General features: G+C 41.5%; 3 protein-coding genes and 1 long non-coding RNA gene across 6 annotated transcripts; 2 read left to right on the forward strand and 2 right to left on the reverse strand.

The window, feature by feature from the left end:
- Positions 1–2: 2 nt before the first annotated feature.
- hcn5 (hyperpolarization activated cyclic nucleotide-gated potassium channel 5) lies at positions 3–6,927 on the reverse strand. The gene is made up of 10 exons (XM_020100567.2): positions 6,611–6,927; positions 5,416–5,602; positions 4,692–4,796; positions 4,284–4,421; positions 3,821–3,982; positions 3,544–3,637; positions 3,316–3,443; positions 2,538–2,684; positions 2,082–2,319; positions 3–1,328 (listed from the first exon to the last, which is right to left on the reverse strand). Exons 1-10 carry the CDS (start codon positions 6,793–6,795, stop codon positions 1,156–1,158), a joined length of 1,557 nt encoding a protein of 518 aa, XP_019956126.2. The 5' UTR covers positions 6,796–6,927; the 3' UTR covers positions 3–1,155.
- A 636-nt stretch (positions 6,928–7,563) lies between these two features.
- On the reverse strand, positions 7,564–9,721 carry LOC138411925 (uncharacterized). Of its 2 annotated transcripts, XR_011244414.1 has the most exons (4): positions 9,584–9,721; positions 8,881–8,941; positions 8,517–8,604; positions 7,564–7,771 (listed from the first exon to the last, which is right to left on the reverse strand). It is a non-coding gene; the product is annotated as an uncharacterized lncRNA (long non-coding RNA). The 2 variants fall into 2 exon arrangements; XR_011244413.1 differs by lacking the exon at positions 7,564–7,771 and having other exon boundaries at positions 7,794–8,604; positions 8,877–8,941.
- Positions 9,603–12,424, forward strand: cox17 (cytochrome c oxidase copper chaperone COX17). The gene is made up of 4 exons (XM_020100568.2): positions 9,603–9,742; positions 10,770–10,905; positions 10,990–11,094; positions 12,244–12,424. Exons 2-3 carry the CDS (start codon positions 10,787–10,789, stop codon positions 11,072–11,074), a joined length of 204 nt encoding a protein of 67 aa, XP_019956127.1. The 5' UTR covers positions 9,603–9,742; positions 10,770–10,786; the 3' UTR covers positions 11,075–11,094; positions 12,244–12,424.
- A 1,343-nt stretch (positions 12,425–13,767) lies between these two features.
- Positions 13,768–20,756, forward strand: popdc2 (popeye domain cAMP effector 2). Of its 2 annotated transcripts, none has more exons than XM_020100579.2 (4): positions 13,768–14,523; positions 17,114–17,222; positions 17,761–18,355; positions 19,774–20,756. In XM_020100579.2, exons 1-3 carry the CDS (start codon positions 14,030–14,032, stop codon positions 18,304–18,306), a joined length of 1,149 nt encoding a protein of 382 aa, XP_019956138.1. In that variant the 5' UTR covers positions 13,768–14,029; the 3' UTR covers positions 18,307–18,355; positions 19,774–20,756. The 2 variants fall into 2 exon arrangements, with proteins under 2 accessions (XP_019956138.1, XP_019956139.1); XM_020100580.2 differs by having other exon boundaries at positions 17,761–18,214; positions 19,774–19,994.
- The last annotated feature ends 323 nt before the right edge of the window (positions 20,757–21,079 follow it).

The following is a 21,079-nucleotide window of genomic DNA, read 5'->3' on the forward strand; positions in this document are numbered from 1 at the left end:
TGTTTCATAATCATATTAAAGTATCTGCTTTATTTTTGTTGCTTTCACACTGACATTAATTTGTCTTGTGTAATGTTGCTACAAATAAATGTCATTTTAGAGAAAAGAAACGATGACAGTGTTTAATTTCTTTCAATCACTCAGCCTGCCGTCGTTAATTAGCTTCTGGGGGCAGCAGCCAACATTTTGGTGCTTCTGGAAGACTAGTTTTTTTACTCATTAACGTTTCTCCACACAAAACACAAACAGCTCTACTCTTTGTAGGTGTCTTAGGTCCAGACAATGTTTTGGCTAAACTCTATATTAATATCTAACTGCATATAAATAAATGTAAATGAAAAAGCATTACAGTCAATGTGTTCTGCCTCTCTCTCTCTCTCCACACTGATGGTTCACCTGCTCAAACCAGAAACAGAGACCAGAAGGCCTCCGGACCCAAAATCTTGTCCCTCGTCTGCATATTCTTTATATTCTCAAGATTCTGTTTATATATCACCTTCCTTTCAAGCTAATTTCCAGTTTATAACAACTTGGGTCTAATCTAATTCTGTACAGTCATCCATTAACAGGGTGATATGTCGTGGGAAGACACACAAGAGGACAGACAATCAAACGGATGGTGTTTACAAGTTGAGCCAAATGACTTTTTGAAGGTAAAACTAAAGATGTAAGTTAAACCTGTGTTTTGCTGAAGAGTGATGGATCTTTGAACAACTGGGCAAGAATATAATTGATTAATTTACAACCTATGATCGTCTGACAGCTTGTGTTTCTAGTTGAAATCTATGTGATCCCAGGTCTTAGCGGTTAACTCGATGATTCCGATGTAGTTATTGATAGGGATCGTGGCCAAAACATCAAAAGCAAACCCCAAGTTGTATTCAAATAAAATGTCTGAATCGTTCTTGTTTCGCATTAAGAAAGCAGAGATGAAATGTTTGACCCGTCTTTACTGTTGAGGTCATTGCTTGTTCCTGGAGACGTAATCATTCCCAGTTCGAGTCAAGGCTTGAGAACTGTCCATCTCCTCGATTAGTAAATGTCCAATCATGTCCACATGTGGAATCAGCCTTGGTTTTAATGTCCATCCTATAATAACATAATTTCTCCTGTTAATTTCCGCAGCATTCAGTGAAAAAAGTCTTGTTTTTGGTTTTACACGAGTCCACCATCAGAGTTGAGCTCAATCATTTTCTCCAAGTCCTTCTTGACATCTGGGAAGCCCTGCAGCACCTCCCGGAAGTCATCGCAGGACAGAGTGAAGCACTGGCAGTCGGTCAGCGCCTTCATTGTGGCCAGATGTTTGCCTTTGGTCAGCACACATGTCTCTGTAGCACACACACACAGAGGGAACCACAAGAGCGTGGTTAATGAGCGAGTAAACCCTAATGACGGGGATGAGCTCTGACAATTAATCCTAAATTAAATAACCAGACTTAGCCGAGTTGCTTCGGGAAGCCTGCTTAGCTCTAAACGCTGCTGAGCTTCGCTGCCAAAAAGATTATGACTTGTTCCCACTTTCAGCCCAAATTAAATCGGCCCCACAAATTGGAAAATGTTGATTTATTCACTTTGATTTGCCAATGAGTAAAAAAAAAAAAAAAAACCTGTCTTCCACACTGATAAACATTGAAAAATCACACTGTACCTACCTGAAATATAATCCGAATAAATTTTTATTTCATCAGTAAATCAAAATATATGTTTTTGAGACATTATCCTATGCCTGCCTCGGATTTCTTTCTCAATGCGATGGAAAAAAATGGTTGCGGTGCTCACAGAGTCTAAAAATGGCAAGAGGAACAACCTTTCCTAGAAACATGATCCATGTTACTGTAGTTAATCCTCACAACAAGCTGCCAGCTGTTTTTATGGGGACGATCTCTGGCAGAAAGTAGCTCCGGTGAAAAGTGTTCACAGTCTGTGGATTATCCAGAGCGCAACTATGAATTGGTTTTATGAAATGTACTGATTTTTAAAAAAATGTCTTTAAGTAAATGTTTCAAGACAGGCATGTTACTGCTGGTTATTTTATTAAAATGTGCTCTATAGGTGACAGGATAGAGAAAAATCCCACCCACCTCCAAAGAAGTCTCCATCACACAGTTCCCTATCGTAGGACTCGCTCTCCATGAGGACCTGGCCGTGGTCGATGAAGAACATGCGGTCGCCCGGGACGTTCTCTCGGACAATGACGTCTCCCTCCTGGAAGACCTCGTACTCCAGTTTGGGGAGGAGGGCACTGATGAAGTTTTCATCTTGGTTCTGAAACATTGGAGCTTTTCTCAGCAGCCGGCTGCACATCACTGTCAGGATTTGCTGAAAAATAATTAGAAATGTTTATTAATTCGCAAGAAAGAAAGAAATAATTATTTTTACTTTGACACTTGTTTTTCATTGGTTTTACTTCTTCAGATGTTTGGGTGTGGGTGAGGTCTCCAAACCTCTGAGACAGAGACACACTCACAGAACAGCCTCACGTCATATCAGCATGGTGAACATGGTAAACACACAGAAGTCCAGAGATGAGCATTTACCTCCTTGAGTGCTGAGGACACCGTGTCCATGACGTCCTTCTGGTCAAACCACTTCCCTCCGTAGCGAGCCTGGTAGTAGTTGCTGATGCGAAGCTGCAGTTCGGGCGGGAGCTTCATAAAGGCCATGTAGTGCTCCAAGCGACTCATCTGCAGTCACAAGGTGCCTCAGGTACTCAATATTTGCATTGTCATAGTTTTCCAACAGGTCATTTCTATCCTTCTGAAGACTTTAATATAACTGCTTTAATAAAAAGAGAAGAAATATCACATGAAGAATTCAAAAATAATTTAAATCCCTAAATTAACTTAATAACTAGTTCATTTAATAATTAAGAAAGGCCTGACATTCTTTATTTTAATCCTCCACTTTAAATCCAATACATTATTAGGATGGTCTATGTAATATTTAGTGAATATCAATTTTTTTACACCATCATTAACTCAGATGGTCTCTAACATGTAACATAATATAATATATTTATAATATCTGTCTTGTATTTCATGTTGTGAATGAGTAACCCAAGAATCTAATATTATTGGGATTTCATCTTACTTTATCTCTTTGTCTTATGATCTTGTTTTAAATTTGTTGCCTTGTGTCAAGATCTTTGTAATTTGAGTTCTGGAAAGTTCTCCAAAATTAAAAATGCTATTAAATTAAAATCATTTTGAATTTGAATTTAAACAAATTTGTACTCATCACTACGAGCTGGTGTAGCAATTATTTAATATGGTCTGTATTTGCTGATGAAGGATAGTAATTGTCACCCATGAGGACCTTGCTCTTGTACTCCTTGGCTGCCGGGTCGGTGTTGGCTATCATGGCGGTGGCGTTGGCCACGAGGACGGTGTACATCAGACAGCCGGACACCATGCTGACCATGACGATCCACATCTCAACATAATCTGGGACCAACACACACAGCAGCTCGTTTAGTGTAACGTTTGGTGTATTTATATCTGAGAGTGATACACATTTACTTCAAATGAACTGAATATCTCTCACTTGTTGGAGCGTCCATGGAGCCGTACGAGAGAGCAATCATCTGTGAGAGAGCTCGAAAAACTCCCCATGAGTACTTCACAATCACTGTGGCATTCTGGAACAAATATTTATGTATCATTAGAAGTAGTGTCCGTAGATCTGGGGCCTGGACCACAAAGTAACAGGGTCTGGCTCTCTTGAGGTTTCACTGTGCTGGTCCTTATCAGTCTGGTGACTCTGCATTCATGTGAGAGCGTAACAACATGTTGACAACCATGAATTCTGTGATGAGTTTTACCATCAGGTTTTCTTTGCGGACCCAGCAGTCAGAGGGGAACTCCTCCAGCATGGGCACGAAGTACTGGATGCAGCCGTTCCAGTGACACAGCAGGAAAATCATCATGAACAAAGACAGGATGCGGAAGAACAGGCGGACCACCTCCAGGTTTGCATTTGACACCTGATGAAGAGATCACATGAAACGACATGTGACTTTATGGCACTACACATCATCCTGGTGAGAAGGAACATAAATTAAATCTGAGGTTCACTATGTCTTTACTTTTCATGAAGCATCTGTTGTTTGAGCTCTTAACTTTGGGCACATGTGATAAGAAGCTTTGGTTTCACAGATGACTTTGTAAGTGGTCAAAGTCAGATTTGTCATCTGATCCAGGTCTGGTAAGATTTCAGCGGACAGGGAGAAAGGTCGATAGAGTTTCAGGGGTGAGCTGTGACGAGCCTCCGGGGTTTGAACTTACTTTCTCCACTTCGTTGAAGAACCTGACGAGCCGGGACACTCGGGCGAGTCGGATCAAGCTGAGGATCCGAACAAACATCAGGATCCTCATCATCTTGTTTGTCTTGGACGGGTTGTCATCGTTGTGGTAATGCAAGTCCTGGGAAAATGAAATCAAAAATGTATATTACCTGATATTATCGTGAACTTTTATATTCATCTATATTGTAATACTCTGAACAGATCATTCTATTTACTTTTCTCAATTATTTACTGTCTGTAAAGCACTGCTCTAAGTGCTACAAACGTTTTTAATTATACACCACCAACAAATTCATGTAAAATTAAGAGCATGGTGGTTTTGTGCACTGACGTGTTGCAGCACACTGTGGGCTTTTTGCTGCTTCAACAGTTTTGATCACTTCATTACCGCAAACAGCAGAATGTAGCCGATCGGGAAAGCAGCTATGACGTCCGGTATGAACCATGTCCTCAGGTAACTGAGCCGGATCCGCTTGATATCCAGAATAGCTTCCTGTGAAAGAGAACAGAGCAGCAGATCGAGCAGATGGATGAAGACGCCGTGCAGCCGGATCAGATGTATAATTTAACACTTGAACTGAACCAATAGTTTTGGGCGATTGTCCAACATTAAAGGAGACAGTGATGTCAAATGAGATTAGCGTTGTGCTCAAAGAAGAGAATCTTATTTGAATTGACGGCATCATTGAGCTGTTGCAGAAGCTCATGCATGAATATTTCAAACAAGGCAAAAACCGACTGAGGGTAAATCTGGAGAAACCAGATGCTCGGGAGGTCCAGAGTAAACACCACAGATGGGCCCATTTGTGATTGCCAAGATAGAAGTGCCGGAGCATATGCAGATGAAAACAAACAGGATGTAGTTGTCTGCATAATACTTAATTGGAAATGTTATACTTCTCAATCGCCCATTACAATAATCCCTGTTATAAAATCAAACAGCAGGGGCCAATATCGCCCGTGTCCAGGAGATGAGGGGGCAGGTTTGTTAATCTAGCCTTTCGTGTATTGAGTAGATTACAGATGGGACAGAGATGGATTGTATGTGCTTGTCTGCACGGGGATTATAGTCTCCCAGATTGTGTCTGAAAATAGAGCACAGCCACTCTCACCTCGCTGTCCTCTGCTATGATGCCCATGCGGAAATTCAGAGCCACGTCTATCAGGAACAGCGTGTCTGAAAACACGTTAAATCCTTCCCACGCCAGCCCGCTGGTCCCGTCCAGAAAGGCTATCTCCATGGGAATCCCGATCAGGTTGAGAAACGTGATGGCCATCATGCACATGATGTAGTAACTCCTACAGCACAAACAAACATCACATGTGACTGTTGAGTGACCCTCAGATCTTGTTTGCTATGTAGTTTTCTAGAGTCTCAGTTCATTTGCCAGAGGGACTCATTAGCTGCAGCAGGAAGATTCTCTCTGATACTGTAACTGCACATCTCCTCAGCCGGAGCTCAATACCAGGCTCGAATAACTCCCTGCTCTCTGATCCCGATTGTTTCATCCCCTCTCTGTTTTCACTCCATCTGATCGCCTTACAGACTAATAATAACAATATGGATAATGCAGAGCCATTCGTCTGTGAAAACGGGCTCTTAAAGAAGTAATTTGATCCATCTGCTTTTTCCTCTTACAATCCTCAACTGTTTAAATGCACCTAGAATTTAAATGTTATCATTTTAATTCTCATTTAATTGTCTCTGTTATTTCTTATGTTTATGTTTCTCTTTAGATTTTACACAAATGACACTGAATCTGTTTACGCACAAATGGATTTCTGAAATGTGACACAAATAATCATGAATGAATAATTGCATCGTTTAATAATAAGTAAAAATATTAATAGGAAAAAAGTAGGTGAGTAGGTGAGGGATTGTTTTTTTTGCTGATACATTTTTATTTATATATATATATATATATATATATATTTTTTTTTTTTAAAGATTTATTTATGATTCAGATAAATTACTCAATAATTGGCCAAATAATTTTTTTATAAATTTATAATATTATATATATATATCATAAAACACAATTTCCTTACATCCTAAGCAGTACTGTAAAACCGACGAGCTGGAACTAGAAAAATGGTTGCTAATTAATTTTCAATCAATCAACAATTAATCAATTAAATGACTCTTTAATTCAGTTCCAATACAGACATAGATAAGATAAAATAAGATGATAGCAAAATACCTGCAACAACTCACTTCAACAACACAACTTCTACAACTGTTTGGAGGTATGAGGTTGGGGTTAGGGTTAGAGTCCAGGACTGGCCTGAATCAGAATGATCAAATACCTCATGAGGCTGAAAGGGTGAATGACAAAGACCCCGCTCTCCAGCTGTCGGAGGCACTCCTTCTCCACGGCCACCTCGCTTCCGTACAAGTACAGCGACTGTCTGTTCAGCTGCGGGAGGAGCAGGGCTCTCCATCCACAGGTGGCCATAGTGCATCCCTCAGTGGGACCTTTTAGTTTCTCCATGGCCCGACCTTGGTCCCCTCTGATCAGCCCATCGCAGGCTCCATCCTCCCTCTGCTGCTGCTGCCTCTTCTTCCTCTCAGGACGAGTGGAGTCTGACTCTTCCAGTTCTGACCTCCCCTCTTGTTCACAAGGTAATTTTCCACCAACGCTCCAAACCTCAGGGCTTATAGAAGCTGTGTGGAGCTAGGCGAGCGGGCACCCTCCTTTCAGCTGCCTGCCTCACTCCCTCCCTCCCTCCCTCCCTCTCTGTCAGCCTCTCTCTACTTCTGCCCCCACCCATCCCCTACACTTCTTTTCTTTTTCTCCCAGCTCATCAACTATTCAGTGTCTGTGTCTCATCCCCACATAAATCAAGCCATGTCAAGGGGGTAAGGTCCAGCTCACATTAATACTGAAGACAATGGCGTGTGTGTGTGTGTGTGTGTGTGTGTGTGTGTGTGTATGTGTCTTTGTGTGTGTGTGCGTGTGTGCGTGTGTGTGTGTGTTAAGGGGATCACAATTATAGTCATGTGAACTCGACATCTGCCAGCATGTGCAGAGGACAAGTTCAGTCTGGGCTGTCTCTATACCAGGGATGTAATTAAACACTGTACTGTGTTACCTGATGCTAGTGATGCTGTACATATGCTCACAGCTCGGAGCCAGCTACCGTGCTACCATGCACTTTTCACATCAGAAGCATAAACACAACCCAAATATTTCATTTCAGGAATCACACATGAGTAGAAGAGTGGGATTTTATTCGTGTGGATCTTTTTCACTTTTCCAGCGGAGGGTTGGTGGGATTTTGAGGCAGGTTCAAGTTTGAACAAGAAAATGATGTTACAGGATGTAGCAGCGCAGTGGGATTAGCTGAGGGGTCATCTCAGTGGGTGAGGTGAGATGTCTCATAATGTGAGGGACAATTTATGAGATTACTCTGCTCAGAGTATTTCAGGACAAGAGAAGAGAGGTACAGGAAACAGCACTTGTGATTCTACAGAAGAAAAAAGAAAACGTTTCTCCAATACTTGTTTTAGAAAAGAGTTGGATGATACATGAAGTGTTACTGGAAAACACGGTGTAGTCAACTACTACAATAGGCAACTACCCCTTGTGCACAGGAATATCAGAGCTTTTGTACTTTTTCTGCATCAAATCCAAAATACAGTTTTCAAAAAACATTTTAATCTTGTTCTGGAAACATGATCTGTCCAAGAGAAAGAGGAGTGAGTGGGTTAAACCAACATTTCGACCAAATCAATCATCTGATTTATAGAGATTTAAATCAAGACGAGTGGGTTGTTCTTCATACATTTCCAAACGGTCCACATGACCATTTAAAAGAATCTTTATGTATTTTCTGATCTGCCACTTCTATAGTTAAGGCCAAGTTAAGTGCAATACAGGAAATTGCAAGTATGTGATTAAAAGGCAGAACAAGATATTTTTTATCACCTGAGTTCTTCTTATTAGAGGGTTGATATTTGTCTCTCAGTAAAATAACACTAACATGTTTTAGTCTGACATTTGTTCACCAGTAAACGCCTGAGTTGTTGTATTTTGCTTGGATTAAAAAACACTGGTGTTTGTAATCCATTGACATAATGTGACCTAGATACATTTTTCTGGAGCGTTGTTTTGTGGGATGGCAATGCAAAGCTTGTTGGGATATACAGAACAAGGGAGAATTATCAGATGTGAGCACAACAAACACCAGTCAAAAAAAGGAAAAGACTCACACTGCTGGAAGCTTTAGCCGACATGCAGATGAGGCGGCACATGGTCAGGACCTCGGCTTACTCCTCTTCTCCATCAGGGGGCAGATTTCTACAGGAAACCCCCCAAAACAATGACACACTTAAGATAAAACTCTGAGTGAATTTAAAGGTATTTTACTTGCATGTTCAGCTTTTGGTTGAGTGCCACACCAAGTGGATTCTAATCCTGGGGAAAGACTGCAGAGTGTGTTTCACATGGAGATGCACACACACACACATACATGTATATACAGAGCACACCTATAATGTGCTTACTTGCTCATTTATCTAGCACACAGCTGGCCCTCAAACCAGAGTAAGTGACTCAGTAATGCTGCTTACGCACTGCTGCGCTGCGCTGACGTACTGTGGACCCAGCAGACGTGGAAACACACACACCTCCACCCCTGTCGGACAGAATAGGAACATTTTTCATTTTAAAAAACTCCCAAACCACAGCGGTGTGCCCATCAGCAATATATTCTTACAGCTCCGAATATGATATCTGCTATAGAACCTGCTCGTGTGGGAAAAACAATAACTTGGTGTTTTGGCGGAACACATCAGTAAGGTGTGATAATAAACTTTGATTTAATCATGAATTGAAAGAGTTCACTTTTATATAGGTCAGGGTAAGTTTGAGGCTGTGTGTGTGTGGCACTTAATACATGAATCAGGATCACTGGAGCTTATAATGATATATAATTTGAATGGTTTGTTTAGGGTGTTTAATATCGATCTCTTGTCTCCGTCTATAGTTTATATTTACCAACTCTTTTGTAAGTAATGTTTTGTCGAAGCTGTTAACAGAGTACTGTTTGTTTTCTGAGGAAATAATGAATCAATTGTGTGAAACAGAAGACAGCAGGGACCTGGAAACAAATATTACTCAATAAGCAGACGCTGAATTAAGATTATTTTCTAGAATTTAGAAAAAAACCTTCACTCCACACAAAAACATTTATTAATTTACAAACGTTTTGTCTTAATAAATATCACAAAAACCAAAGTGTACATGAATTTACGCTGCAGAATTTAAATTGTCTTACCTTTCCCTCAATTGGCCGCAGAGGGCAACGTACTACATTTCCCAGAAGCCCTCGCTGCCGCCGGGATCACGTGAGATTGTATAAAACGGGGGCACGTGCTCTCGTCGTCCTCGCTCATTTTGAAGGTGAAGTCTTCGCAGTTCTTCGTCCTCCATCATCGTAAGTGACACAGCCGAGCTGTAGCTTCTGCACCGCGTTGAGACCCGCGCTGTTTTCCGTGTGGTCACCTCGTTCACCGACTCACTTCCTGTCTGTGAGCGCGCGCGTCTTTGATGTCGCTGCTGTTTGCTAACTTTAAAGAGCAGGAAGCTAAAAGATGCTAGCTCCTCCAGTTCACAGGTTATCAGGCACATTCACGTGTTAGAGGAAATAACGTGTGCGTGTTACATCATCGACCTCCTCCACTGTTCCTGCGTGGATCTGATTCAAACACACTGGTGTGAAGCGTCAGAAACATTAAACTGCTTCTTTAAAACAAGACATATTGCGTTAATGTCACATCACAGGGAGCAAAGCATCACATATTCACTCTGTCGAAGCCAGAACCAACAACCAGGAGCGTTTTTAAGTTATGTGTGTTTTTAATGTAAATACTTCCTCATACTACAACTGTTATTAAACTGCTATTTCCTTCATTCTGTGTTTGTCCATTACTTCCTCCTCTTGTCCACCGTCTGCTTTGTCCTCATGACTGCATACTGTGACCTGTGTACTGTGTTTTGAGTACTTAATGTTTGTGTACTTGCATGTTTACACAGAGAAACTGCAGTTCAATCTCACCTCTTGTCTTTTTCATACAGTCAAAGACTTTGACTGTATGAAAAGATCCTTTCATGATTGAGAGGCAATTAATTATCCTCAAATTGTCTCTTTTCTTCTTCCTGAAATGTCCTGAATTGAAATGTACTCAAATGACAATGTTTAGAGCTTAAACCTTACATTTTGATGTTCATACTCTCGTGTTTTGTAACCTGAAAATTATGACATTATTTGTGTCTGTACTTGTGAAGAGGTCCCTGTAAGAAACTACGTGGCATTAATTGTCTTACTGTTTTCACCTGTTCTTTACTTATCAGTGTTGTCTGTGGATTAAGATGAGATAATTCAAATCTGCATGAACGACCTTGAGCCTGTTCTGAGATGCGAAAGTGAAAAATGCTCTTATCTAATGTTCTGTCTTTGTTAGTCTCCCTCAGCCTGAAGATGTCGACCGTGTCTGCAGCCAGCCTGGAGTCTGCTCATGTGGCTGAGAGCACTGAGCAGAAGAAGCCACTGAAAGCATGCTGCGCTTGTCCAGAGACAAAGAAAGTCAGGGATGCTTGGTGAGTCTCCGTCGCCTGAGGAACTGAAACATTCTGTCTTTGGAGAATATTTATTCATGCCTCCCCTTAATTTTTCCTGCACAGCATCATTGAAAAGGGAGCGGAAGGCTGCTCAGAGCTGATCGAGGCACACAAAGATTGCATGAGGGCACTTGGATTCAAGATTTAGCTACTCCATTTGTTTGTGTGGTGAGTATCGTATTCAACAATTACAAGCCTAAACTCACAAGGTCACTTTGCTGCATTAGCTTGTTTGAAACAAATCTCCTCCGACTGGGTCGTTCGTATCCCTCAGCTGCTTCTGATTCATCCACCATTGACTTGACTGAACACCTGAGCTCCAACAACCATGCACCAAAATATATAATTACTGCATTTCAGTTTTAAACATGCAGTTAACTCATGAATGAATCTAATTAATAGACATAAATACAAGGTATTTACAATGTCTAAAACTCAGTGAAACTATTTGCAGCACCTCCTTGTTCATGCAATTATCCAATCAGCCAATCATGTGGCAGCAGAACAGAACCTGGCAGATTTTTGGGACACTTGGTTACAAAAGATTTTCCAATCAGATTCAGTTTAAATGTGTTCAGATTGCTCAGTATTTGTGTCCGTGAAACATTTTGTTTGTTGAGGAACTACCATTGCTCTCTGCACACTTTTGAATGTTAGAATTTCATTTGTAGATTTTACATTCTTGCGTTTTAATGTCTCCATCAAATTTCATTTTAAACAACTTCAAAATTTGTTCTGAATCCAAGTAGACATTTAACTGTCCAGATGTTTAATAATCAATTATGTCATAATGGATACAATTTAAGATTATAGGTTTTCCCTTAATTGTAAAAATTCACAATAGCTGCCATTTTTTCCTTTAAATAATGTTTCAGGTCTAAGACACCTGTTTTCTGTTATTTGTATTCACCAGACTGTTTCAGCCTCCTCTTGCTGGGTCAGTTGTGTCTCTTGGCAATTGCTGATTTAATCCATTGTTGACCACGTGCTGCAGTATCAGACTAGAATATCATGTATCTAGGGGCACAGATGGGGGGGGGAGGGGTGTTGTGGGGGTCACATCTCGTCTTTTTTTGAATTAGTAATCATGAAACTTGCCCATAGCCACACGGCTGAGTTCTCAGCAGGTTAACCTTCTTTCTCACCTGCTCTTATGAAATGAACTTAATTTAAATCCACATCTCAGCTTTTGCTGTGGGTTAATTTTTGCATGTGATTGCTGAACTTAGAATCCTGATGTAATGCTCTTGACTTGTTTGACTCAGTGTTCAAGGTGAAATGCTCATTGTGTTCTTTTGTGTTTTGATTTCCCTGCAGTGTGTTGCAGTGAGTGGAAGAAAACCCTTGCTCCCCCCCCTCTTATTTATACCTTGACGAGAAGGGAACTGTAGAAATGATGGATTTAGACTGGGATGGTTCGACCTGTGTGGGAATGTTTTTTTAATGTGAAAACCTAAACTGCTGTGTGTATGATTAAATAAAAGTTCTATGCAATAAATGTTGTCCGTTAAATCTATTTCAGTTTGGATTAAGTGCATTTGAGGGTTGTTGGTGTATATTCATCTAAAGGTCCTGACAGCCGTGAAGGTCCTTTCTGCCTGTGATCGGTTACTTGCCACAGTTGCTGTCCCTGGTATGCACTTAGGCTTAAAAATAACTCCTGCCCCTGCAAAGTCAATACTTGCCCTATCTGCATTCTTTCTCCACACACTGTCGGTGTTACTGAAGTGTGCCCGGCAGCGGACACATGGCTTGACATTAATTTGCAAACTTGGACGTGACTAGTTGATTGTGTTTTGAAACTTTGTTCACAGTGACGACCTCTTGCCATTAGAAACGTGTGAATACCTGCACACAATTTAAATGCAAATTTAATTTAAATCGTGTATTTGTGATTGCCATTTAAAATCAATCTTTGATCTCTCCATAGCATTGAGTTACTAAATTTGTGCCTTAACTCACACAGTATTATATGTAGTAACCACATGAGTCCTGTTTGATGCATTAAGTTTTACAGGAACGATAATTTGTGTACATATTTTTTTTTCTAATACTTTTATGGAACTTTGCAATTACATTTTTGACAATGAGTAAGATCTGCTCAGTACAAATCCCACTGTCGGTTACTTCTGTTACAATTTTAAATTATTTACGCATCTAATATCAGATTATAATGTTGTGAATATCTATTCCAATGATTGAATTGATATTTTCCCCAGTTTTCTTAAATGTACTAACTTTAACCATAACCAAGAAAACTGGTTCTTTGTGTAAATAGTCATTTTATTTCTATTTTCACTGACGTTGTTCATACTCATTACTATTACATTATCTGTTTATGGCCGTGCACTGATAAAAGTTAAAACACCCAGAAAACATGTATTTGTAATGAACTGACGTGTTCTCAGAGTTCTCCTGACTGTGACATGAAGGCGCTGTCGGAGCTGGTGGGTGTTTATACCTGAAATCTGACCTGTGCTGTCGTTCCACTCATTTCAGTGTCTCTAAATATTCCCCAGCGGAGCCACACGCTCTGCTGGGACTCAACTGGTGTCAGGAGCTGAACTGTGCTGCAGCTCTGGAGGAACTTTATCAACAAATGTGTGACCCTTTGTGAGTCTCTTAGATATTTGTTATAGTCCCCTCTCTCTCTCCTGTTTCCTGCCCCTCTCTCTCTTTCTGTTATGTTAAGTAGCAGGCCTGCTTTCCGTCCACCACTCTTCCCTCCTTGGGTTTCAATTCCAAACATGGTTATCCTTCTAGGGCTCAATCGGCAACCTCCCCCTCCCCGTGTCACTTCTCGTCCAGCTGTTGGTTGCAGGCCGGCGGGCGAGACACATAGGCAGAGGAGCACAGCGAAGAGGGACGACAGGAAGACGCAGAGGGGACAAGACGGAGGGGAGAGAGAGGAAGGGACACATTATGAAAGAAGAGGAGACATTCCAGCTGTGTTTCTATCACAAGTAGAGTCGTGAGAACGTCTTCACATTGAAGAATTTTTCACTGCAGCTCCAGGGAACAAACGTTTTTGCTCAGTATTTTGGGTCGAGCTGTGAGTCGAACAAACTCAGAGTTGGATAAGAAGTCTGTTCGAGTTTCAAACATGAGCGCAGACAACTCATCTTTGCTGGACAGCTTGTTGTTCGCCCCTCTGTGCGATGGCTGGACCAACAACACCGAGGGAGCCGTCTACCACCTGGGCAACACCATCCTGTTCTTGGGCTACATGGGGGGCAGCGGGGCCTACGGGTGCCTCTTCATCTTCGGCTTCCTGACCCCGGCCTTCTCGTGCCTGACCCTGTGGGGCTGGATGACCATGTGCGGACTGGATGTCTTCACCTGGAACCTGCTCCTGCTGCTGGCCTGCTTGGCTCAGATCTGCCATCTCCTCCATCGGCTGCACCAGGAGGGCATTCGCAGCGAGGAGCTCACCTCCCTCTACCAGGCGGTCTACCTGCCGCTGGGCGTCCCCGTCCAGGTGTTCAAGGAGATAGCGAGAGCGTTTGAGAACAAGGTGGTGGAGCTGAAGGCCGGAGAGACGTACGCTGTGGAGGGCAAGACGCCCATCGACCAGCTCTCGTTCCTGCTGTCTGGGAGGTGTGTTCGTGTGCATGATGTAAACCACTACCACTGTTTCCAGAGAACACAACCAACACACGCTAACCAGTGAAAACACATCTCACATTCAGGATCACCTTTGATTTAAAAATGGCTTTAGCTTATCAACACATTCATGGAGCAACATTAGCATTCATTTAATTTTGTGTTCACGTCCACTCTTTGAATTTAAGTGCAATACCTACTTTCTTTTAGCTCCGTTTTTAGTCTCTACCATCTGCTGAGGGAAATATCTGGATCTTTAGCTGAGTTACATGAGGGGAAAGCTGGTGTTACATAGTTAACACAATATTACACTTTAAATACATTGGAATTCAATATATTACATTTAAGATATGATCATATGTTTTCTATGTAACCCACAAAGCATCTAAATATGCTGTCAGATAAATGGAGTTTAGTCACTTATACCAATGTTCCCTCTGAAATGTTGTGTTATATGTTTAATTTTAAAGTGTTTAAGTTTAAATTAACGAAACTATATTATGTCTCACCCATTTCTACTACGGGCATAGTGTAGAATTTATTGTTTTAAAGCTAAACATAGCACCGATTGTTGTTGTTTTGTTTTTCCGGATGAAATCTATTTCAACCAGCTACTCCAGAGTTGGATTTCTATTTTTGCCTCGACTGTTGGCAGCGTGCAGCCGTTACAGGAAATGTATCCTCTTCATCCAAACATCCTCAAAGTAGAGCTGCGTTGGATCTCACAGTCCTGGAGCCTACACAAGAGAAATGTTAAACAGAGTATTTTTGTCTGTGACTCACCGGTGTGTCGTCCCCCTGCAGAGTGCCAGCTGGTTAAATGATAGCTTTGTACTTAGGACATGGAGGGAGAGTGGACGCTGTCTGCTCCGGCAGTGAGACGCGTTTTAAACAACAAAGAAACAAAGAGCTGATTTTGTCTGCATATATTAAATAGTTGTGTATTAACAGTCATACTTTTAGATTTAAAGGTTTGCGTTGTTGATATTTAACCAGCTCAAGTTTGAATGTGTCATCCTCATCAAGAGTCTCCTGTTCACATGGCCAAAAATATGTGGACACACAGACGTGCTCGTTGGAACATTTCATTCCACGACCGTGGGTGTTAATGTTCTACAACTCTGACTGCTTCCAATGGGGTTGAGGTCAGGGCTCTGCATGTGCACGCCAGTCAAGTTCTTCTGCACCAAACTCAGAAAACCATTTCTTCTCAGGCCTCGGCCCAAACTGATCAACTTTGTAAGAAATAGTTTAAAGCTCTTCCACCCCTCACCTAAATGCTCCAGACATTTTTCTGTTATTGTGAATGCGTGTGACCCAGACAATCTCCTGCTGTGTGGTTCATATGTGGAAAAACTCACATTTTCTGCACAGTTTATGTACGAAAATGGCTTTAGACTCACCCTACATCTGCCATATTGTACTATATATCTTGTTCATGAAAGAAAAACCTTATGGTTGTGTGCCTGGCTCTGTTTCAGTGCCACAGTTATCAAAGATACCTGACAAGCCTCTGGAACTCTCTTAGGGTTAAACAGATTTGTTTCACTGTCACTTTAATGCAGCTCAGAGCATTAGACAGAAAAAGCTGCGTTCACCCATTCACACAGAATATTTCTGTCACACACGTTCACACACAGCCGACACATGTGTTGTTCAGCATCTTGCGGAAGGACACTACTGTACAACATGTGCGCTGTATGAGCCGGGGATTGAGCCACCGACAAAACACACAGTTGCCCCCGGAGGTCCTGGTGTTACAGGGACATTTTTAGCGTGGGACTCCCCAGAGGAGATCCCAGTCCCCGACTGTGTAGATTCCTCATAGGGTAATTAGACCACAATGCACTGCAGCAACATAGCTGTTAATTGGTGGGACTGCTGTACAGGCAATCCAATTATATGTTCTGAGTCCAAAGGTTTTCTCTTAATTAACACTGTTGTGTAGAGTGTAAAAAAAGATTTCTGCTATGTTTTGTCTGCCCTAATTCCGCAAGCTCAAATGAACAGACACTGAAATAAAAACTTTAATTTTGCCAAAACAGAATACCAGTAATACTTAGGGTTGTCATTATAAGTTCTCTGTCAGTTTACAGTAACTCGCAGTTTATTTTTTACTTCAATTGCATTTTTGAATTCCCTGTGGACGTACCAGCTGCTGTAACAAAGACTTAAGAAATCCTGGTCCAGGACAAAGTCGGGACGAGAATATTTACTTTGAAAGAATAATTTCCTGGGGGAGACGTCCATCTCTTTGTGCAGATGTCAGGTGATTGATATGAAGCAGATCGTCTGCAGTGCTGATATGACACCAAAGTGAGGATAAAACAAACTTTGACGGACACTTTTGACGTAATCCAATGAAGTCCTGATGTTGCGTGTGCTGGATTATCTCACTCTGCGGAAACTATGTCCTTATTAAATCAAACTTCCCTGAGGAGGAGGAATGTCTCAATGTCCCTGAATTATGATTTCTGTGTGCGAAGAGGCAGAAGAGAATGTTTGGTATCAGTTTATCTGAAAATGCTGAACAATCCCTTTTTGCCTTTTTAACACCACGTCTCTCTTCCTCTCTGACTCTCAGGATCAATGTTTCGTTGGAGGGCCAGTTCCTACATTACATCCACCGCCACCAGTTCCTCGACTCTCCAGAGTGGGAGTCTATCAGACCAAACGAGGAGGGAAAGTTCCAGGTACTGCAGAGGCCTCAACACGCCGAGATGTTGAAGTTGTTTACATGTTTTATCTTAAGTAAATTCAATAAGCAGACGTGTCCGGGCCTGAGCGAGGCACTAAAATGATAAATGAACTGTCACTATCACTGAAGGAGCTGAAAGGAGACACCAGACATCAAGTCGTCTTTTGTTGCCTCATATCGGACTCAGCATCTGACTGATACAGTGAACAGGAGAAAGCACTTGACCTCTTGTCTTTCACGCATCCTGTTGATTTAGATGAGTACAGTTGAAGAAGAAACCTGACACGACCTCAGACACACATTTTATGTTACACAAACATTTCTGAAACTTGCATAATGTCTTCTTCGACTTGTCATCTCAAATATTTAAAGTCATGTTTGTGTCCATGTTTACTAGCTAGCCTGCAGTTTTATTCCGGTCCATCTTTTTTGGTGCAGTGCCAAGTTGTCCTGCACTTTACGGCCACCGATTTTTCTCTGTAACAAAGCTCCAGGTATTTTCAAATTAAAAAAACACTCATTCTACTCCCCAGGTGACCCTGACAGCCGAGGAGGACTCCCGCTTCATCTCATGGCGCCGCCGCCACCTCTACATGCTGATCTCAAAGGAACGCTACATCGCCCGCCTCTTCTCCGTCATGCTGGGCTATGACATCGCAGAAAAGCTCTACAACCTCAACAGCAAGCTCTACATCAAGAGCGGCGTGCTGCTGGATATCCGCCTGCCCAGTCTCTACCACGTGCTGGCCCCCTCATCGCAGGGCAGCGAGGGCGGCAGCTGCAGCGATGGCGGCGTCACCAAGGAGCAACAAGTTGAGCAGCAGGTAGAAGACCAAGTGCCGGCCTACGAGAAGACCGACCCAGCCCAGTGTCAGCCCCTCCAGCCGTACCTGCAGGGACCAAGGAAGCCCTACCTGGACGAACCCCGGCCCTCCCAGCCCGACCGGTATCAGCACCCCTGGGCGTCTGACCCGGAGCTGCTCTCTGGTGAGGACTCCACCAGCCTGGTCCTGGAGGACTTTGCTGATGTGGCGGGCTCCTTAATGGATTATGGCAGTGAGAGGGATTATTTGAGGTAGAGGGGCAGGGTGCTGGAGCTAACACACTGGGTCACCACTTAAGCTACATGTAAGTACCTCACCTGGGCGGAGAGTGGTGTTGGGGGGGGGCGTGTGTGTGCATGGCTTGGAGTGCACAGTTCTTACTAACCCTGGCTTTGTTGTGACACGTAGGGCTGGGCAGTAATCCTACAATATTTCATCATTAATTTTCAATATGGATTTAGTGCTGTTGCAGCTACAATCGTGTTTTCATTGAAATTAGTATTATTACTTGCATCAAGATATAAAATACTAATATATATATAATATAATACATATATAATACATCAACCAACTAAAACATCAAAATGCTACACGTCAATGGACCAGTATCAATAAAAATATCTGTATTTCGCACATTATGCTATGTTTTGTGTACAATAATATTTATTTACTGTGAAGTAACCTTCCTGGATGAAATGAAAACACAATGACATGTTTTAAAGTTGTAAAAAGTAAATAATCTCAACGCAAGGTCAATTAGTAACTTGTTCTTAAACTTTTAACTATATCAAATGATCTTCATCAGCAGATTAACTACAGACATAACATGAAATGAATCTAGAATGATAAGGAATTGTTTATTCTGAGTCTTAAGAGAAAAAAACTAAACATTAACCAATTAATTATTTTGCTGTAGTTTTGCTCTACGAGCTGCAGGTCGCAGTTGGTGCAGTAGCAGAGTTAAAAGTGTCCTCTCAGATAAAAGCGATCTGCTCAGTTGAAACAGTTTGACAGGAAATCAGTGCAGAGCGGCTTCATGTTGCTTTCCGACAGCCGACTGAAGGGGGGGGCAGCTGTGTCCTCATCTGACGAGGATTTAGAGCCTGGAAATTCAGGGGGTGTCCAAAAAGTTCAGTGCGGCTCTTTTAATCCAGTGTGCTAACCACTTGGCTATCTGTCAGCTTATGTGTTCACCACCCCGCCTCAACCCCACCCGCCTGTCTACCAGCCCTCCACCCTGTCACAGGTGGAGCATCACATTTCATAGCCAGGTAGTTGGTTTAATGTCCGGCTCGTGTTGCAGCGCGGCTGTGAGGCCGTAGATCAAATCCATCACAGAGCGAAGAAACACTACATCCACTCAGACAGAGGAGGCCGATGACTCGGCTCATTCAGAGGGAGATATTCGAATGGTGTGAAATGTATTGTATGTAGCAGCTCTGTGGTTTGACATCAGTCATTCGTCCTTCTGTGATTAAAGGTTCAGTGTGTAAGATTTCTTCTAATAAAAATAGAATAATATAAAAGTTGTGTGTGTATCGTCACCTCTGCAGCTGTCTCAATGATTTTATGTATATTGTCACATCATTCTTCATAATTATTTTATCTTATCTTCTTTTGCTTTGGATACTAATATCTTTGCGTTTTAAATCAAGTAGAATTTGAAGGCATGACTTTTACATGCCGCAGAGCATCTTTACTAACGATTTGAATTTCTTCCAGGAGGTGATAGCGACGGGGATCTACCGCCTCGGTTTCAGAGAGGCCGAGCGCCGCTGGCTCCCACCGACACTCCCAAACTGTGAGAACAGTCTCTCCTGGAAACACAAATATTTGTTATTTACAGTTGAAAGAATGTTTCACATGTCACTTGTTCTGTCTCCTCCTCCTCGTTCACATCTTCAGTCCTGAGCACGGTCAACATGTGCTCCTCGTTCTCCCTGAGGCAAAAATGCAATATTGATATTTTGATAGTTATCACCTATTAACTTTATAATCAGTTTGCCTGAAAGTCTTTTTGTGGAGGCTTTGAAGCAGCGTTTAGGCCAAAATGTAAATGTCTAATTTTTAAAATGTACAATTTAAAACCTGCGGGAGTTGATTAAATGTTCTAAGAGATAGAAAGTTGGACATGAGGGGATTCTGTATCCAACATAATGAGAATAATCAAATGTTAACAAAGAGTCAAGCCTTCAGTTTGTCAATTACCAGCACGTTAAATGTCTGAAAAGTTATTTTAATGTTTTAAAATCTGATTTTATGTTGGTTTTCATCTCATTAATATTCGATGTTCGATCTGTGATTGTTTGATTTGGACTCGAATTCACCTGATTTAAGGACTTTGGATGTTTGATTCACAAAAAATCACTTGTATTTACAAAATGAATTTAACTGCACAGGTTTAAGTTCAGAAATCAGTTTAGAAAAAGAAAATTGTTGGACCAACTTGAAAAATGACTTGAAGTGGTGACACAGAGATGAATCAAGTGTTCAAAAAACATATGTCACTCATTGAACTATTTTAAGTTGGGTAACAATTTCAACACATTTTCTAGATATTAAATTTAGATGCATTTGGTCATAAATCCACATGGATACATGTATATGATGTACAAGTGTATAAAGGAGGAAGATCTGCATCACAGTCAACTCATCATTCTCTTACGAAATGGAAAATATTATATTTCAGGATAAAACAAGACAGCGTTGATTTTCTCTGTTACTTTCATGTGCTGTTGACATGTTTATTTACCTGAATGCACCGTGACTCTTGGTTCAGTAGCAGAAATGATGCTTTTTAACAGTTGATGTACGACCACCTCTCACTTCTTCTCCGGCGATATATTGGATACCTGCAGATGTTGTTTTGTATTTTATCTTTTGTAATTAATTGAGAATTTAATACACAGATTCACAATGTGAATTGTCTGTTGTAATCTTCCAAAATATTAGAGATGGGACTAAAATGACGTAGTGTTTGTAAAAGTTTTTCTCATGGGGCCAAGATTTCTCCATAAAGATGTTTGTG

The sequence above is a fragment of the Paralichthys olivaceus genome, chromosome 10 (genome assembly GCF_024713975.1).
Source record: "Paralichthys olivaceus isolate ysfri-2021 chromosome 10, ASM2471397v2, whole genome shotgun sequence".
In the NCBI taxonomy this organism is placed as follows: domain Eukaryota; kingdom Metazoa; phylum Chordata; class Actinopteri; order Pleuronectiformes; family Paralichthyidae; genus Paralichthys; species Paralichthys olivaceus.